The sequence below is a fragment of the Nycticebus coucang genome, chromosome X, assembly GCF_027406575.1.
Source record: "Nycticebus coucang isolate mNycCou1 chromosome X, mNycCou1.pri, whole genome shotgun sequence".
NCBI lineage: Eukaryota > Metazoa > Chordata > Mammalia > Primates > Lorisidae > Nycticebus > Nycticebus coucang.
This window is the reverse complement of record NC_069804.1, coordinates 98,835,593-98,839,773: the sequence shown is the minus strand read 5'-3', so window position 1 is coordinate 98,839,773 and position 4,181 is coordinate 98,835,593. Positions and strand designations below refer to the sequence as shown.

Genomic DNA, 4,181 nt, shown 5'->3' with positions numbered 1-4,181 from the left:
TAACCTGGTAATGTTGATTTCTTGGTTTATATGCTAATCTCATGTGCCAGATGTGTTCTTTCCTGAGATACTACCAGACTGGTGATGGAATACACACTAATAAGACCAATTAACAGGTCTTTAAAAAGTCAGATAATCCTTATTAGAGTTTCTTTATTTTTTTTTTTTACTCAGAAACATTAAACACAATTTGCTTTCAATATGCAGATATACATTTATTTTTTAATGTACTTCTAAATTGTGATATGGAGAAAACAAACTTACAACAGGGAAGCTAGCCATAATCATTTCAGAATCCTCTCTTTGGGTGTATAGGATCTTTCCAATTCTTTGTCAGGAAGCTGGAGGGTAGGGATGTTCCTGAGATAATTTTCTCTCAAAAACCTACCAATATCTTGTACACCAACCCCAACCCAGTCTCAAACCCAGACCCAGACCAAGACCCAGCGTTTCATGCCCTAAACTGGCCTCTGCAGATAACTAACCCAAAAGTGGCAGTCCCAGAAAAATGGCATTAGTTCTGTCCTTTTCTAAAAATGGGACCCATTGACTTTCCAGTATCTGTGCACCGGTGAGCTTTGCGCAGCAGGCATGAGCATACATCCTTGTTCTACATGCACTGGCCGCGGACGTGCACTCACGCATGCACACACACACTCACACACACTGTTGCACTCTCACAACAAACACACAGCATGAGAATTGAATCACTCCTCTGGGATGGATTCTAATCTTCCGATTCCTATATCTCCCAATGCTGTGCTTTGGGTTGCCAGTTTAGGAGCCAAGTTCATAGATCTGCTACCCACTCCCCTGCGTCCACCAAAAAGCCCTTGGTGTTCCTGTTCAAGAGAAAACCTAACCGACTCATACGGCCACAAAATAAAAGGAAAGAAAACCAAATCAAAGAATTAACAAAAAACCACAAGCAGCCAAAAGCCATGCAAGATAGGGGTGAGAGGTTGGACAGTTTCAGTAGAGGACTGCAAACTAAGTTTGTGCTAGACTTTTTTAGACTCAATCCCTCCACTGAGAGGGGACTAGAATAGATCTTCAATTAATGAGTCTTTCTAGTCTCTTTCCCCAATGATTTACAGTATGAAAAGGAGAGGCAAGCTAGCTAAGTCTCTCTCTCTACAGACGAAGTTGGATGAGGGTGTCAAGACATGCAGAAGAGGGCACAGGGGTAAGAGAAGCAAGCACGCCAAGAAGGGAATGTCTCACCTGGCATTGGTGCAATTGGTGAACAAAGTTTCAAGGTCTTTCCTGGTAATGAGTTTGCAGCGGTTCACCCCGGGCTGGATGGCCCCCAGCCTGTGGAGGATCCATACCTGTTCAACAGTACACACTATGGGGGATATGTCCAGTCTTTTCAGCTTCGTGTACACCATGTGCAATCCCCCTACCAGGTGCTTGAGAAAAAGATCAAACGCTTGGGGCAGGCAGATCAGTTCCTGGCCGTCCATCAGGAACGAAGCCAACTTTACCCCATTCATGTTGATCATCCAGCACTCATTGGTGCTGGTGTTGGTGTTGCTGCTGCTGCTGATGTCTCTACCACTACCTGCCCTGCCCCCCACACTGCTGCTGTGGTATTTGGACCTGAAACTGTTTATCATATTGGGGGTGAGACAAGAGAATTCTCCCGGAGTCAAGTAGTGAGGTTCTGCCCAAAATAAGCTCCCCGAGACACCAGTGCTACAGGAAGTTGCAGAGATCACCGGAGGTGTAGAGACAGCCATGGTCACGCTGTTTCAATAGTGCGTCCTCCCGGCCCTCTTTTTCTCACTCTGACTCCTCTAGGTTCCCTTGGGCTTACTCCCTCACTCTTGCTCTTCTCTCTGGAGTGCTTTCCCTTGCTGGGAGCTGTTTGCAAGTCTCCTGCTGCTGGGCTTGGGTTCAAGCTCACCCACCACCAAGCAAACAGTGAGTAGCTGGACTGCATGTGGCTCCAAACCCTACTCTCACCACACCCTCTTCATGATACTGACAGCGTCCCCTAGCCAATGAGCCCCAACCCTTTGGCCCCAACACGCTGAATGGCTACTGCCGGCAAGGAGGTGGAGACTCCCTGGCTGGCCTCGGACTATGCAGGCGTTCTCAAACTTTTTGAACAGGAGGCCAATTCACTGTTCCTCAGACCGTTGGAGGGCCGGACTATAGTTACAAAACAAACAAACAAACAAACAAACAAAAAAACTATGAACAAGTTCCTATGCACACTGCTTATATCTTATTTTGAAGTAAAAAACAAAACAGGAACAAATACAATTCACACCGCCTCATGTGGCCTGCCGGCCGCAGTTTGAGGACCCAGTAGAAAATGGAGATCAAGCCAAGAAAGGCGGCGATGTGTGCCTTCGCTTTGTGCTCTGCTGCTTGCCTCACAGTCTGAGGAGAGAACGTCCAATTGTCACGCAGAGCTCTCAAATTGGCCTATGCTAGGAACCCATGTCTTCCGAGCTCTGCAATTGTTGGGTTGGGAACACAAAGCAGGACTACTGAACAAGCCACCCCATCCCCCTCGTGCTACCTTGCGCCTGGGCTCAATAAAGCGAGGTGGCAGCTCCCATTCCACTTGAAAATTGTTCCCAAACTCTGAGGGGACTGTTCGGTGGCTTCCCCAGCTTCCAGGAGGAAGAATCCAGTGATTTCAAAAGTAAACAGCTCAGCTTTTCTCCAGCCCACCTAGTGTGTGTGGTGTAAATTCTCCCATATCCAGCACGCAGAGAAACTAGCAACCAAGGTCGCACTCAGATCTCTGTTTCTGGTTAATAATCAACTCCTGTGAACGCTTTAGGAAAGAGACATAGAGACTTTGTTTGTAGGTGGCAAGGGACACCTCATTTTACAAAACTTCTACCACTGTCCTGTATCATACTTGGCTTTTCGTGTCCTGATCCATTAGTCTCATCAGGATTACCCTGGCCCTACTCGCTAAAATTGATGGGAAAGATTTCCTATGGGTCAAAAAAAATCATTACAGAATAAGAGGAAAGGGCGAGGGTTACACTCTCAAAAGTTGCCATTTTCCTTTCTTTCTTATCAGCTTTGAAAATAACAGTGATTTGATCTCTACGCAATAAACAGGATTCCTCTTCCTCTAACTTGTCAAGTGCCCCCAAATTAATAAGAGCTCATAATGAGCAAAATGTCTAAGCAGGGTACATTCCAGGGACTAGGCAACTAGGTTCCGGTAGAGCATATGATGATTAGATCACCATAGAAAAGTTGTTTTAAGGCTCCTTGTCACAGTTTTGATTTTCTGAAGTAATGGTATTTTCTTTCCTGTTCCTCTCCTTTAGAGGTTGCTAGTTATTCAAATCGTGAAGTGCAGGCTTCATTTCTTTCTTTTTTCTTTCTTTCTTTCATTTATTTATTTATTTATTTATTTGAGACCAAGTCTCAAGCTGTCGACCTAGGTAGAGTGCTGTGGTGTCAAAGCTCACAGCAACCTCCAACTCTGGCTCAAGTGATCCTCTTGACTCAGTTTTTCTATTTTTAGTAGAGATGGGGTCTCAATTTTTTTTGCTCAGGCTGGTCTGGAACTCGTGACCTCAAGCACCCCCACCTACCTCGGCCTCTCAGAGTGCTAGGATTGTAGGTGTGAGCCACAGAGCCCCACCAAGTCTTCATTTCTTTACAGATTATTACCAACTACATCGCTAAGTCAATTTCTCTGATATTCTTCCAGAATGTAAATAATTTTAGAAACTTACTGCACTTTGTTCAGCACTTTAATCCTACTTAGCAGCATCAAAGAGGAGTGGCTGGGCTCTTGTTGATCCTTTAATATGTTATGAATGTCCTAAGGTGGATTTCTATGTCCCTTTGTACAACATATTTTCTCTCCTTTTGTCATTTTATCAACAAAATACTATGAACTTTCCTCTGATTTGCTTCATAGTGTTTCAATTTCTAACCGTATGAGGTCAAAATGCTAAGAAATTGTAAGGATAGAGGCTTTTTTAAAATTTTTAGATTAATGTAAGGGTACAGACAACTAGATTATAATGTTTGCATTTGTTAGCTACAGTCTCTTATAGTTGTGTCACACACCCAAGAGGTCTGCCATATATCCTTACATTGTACCCATTAATTTGGGGCACATCAATCCTCCTTCCCTCTTCCCCTTTCCTAATTCCCCCTCTCCCCATCTTGAATTGAATTGAATTTTTTAT

General features: G+C 44.3%; 1 protein-coding gene across 1 annotated transcript; it reads right to left on the bottom strand.

Moving 5' to 3' along the window:
• Positions 1–1,220: 1,220 nt before the first annotated feature.
• Positions 1,221–1,742, bottom strand: DACH2 (dachshund family transcription factor 2). The gene has a single exon (XM_053579044.1). The coding sequence runs from the start codon at positions 1,740–1,742 to the stop codon at positions 1,221–1,223; it is 522 nt and encodes a 173-aa protein (XP_053435019.1).
• Positions 1,743–4,181: the final 2,439 nt, after the last annotated feature.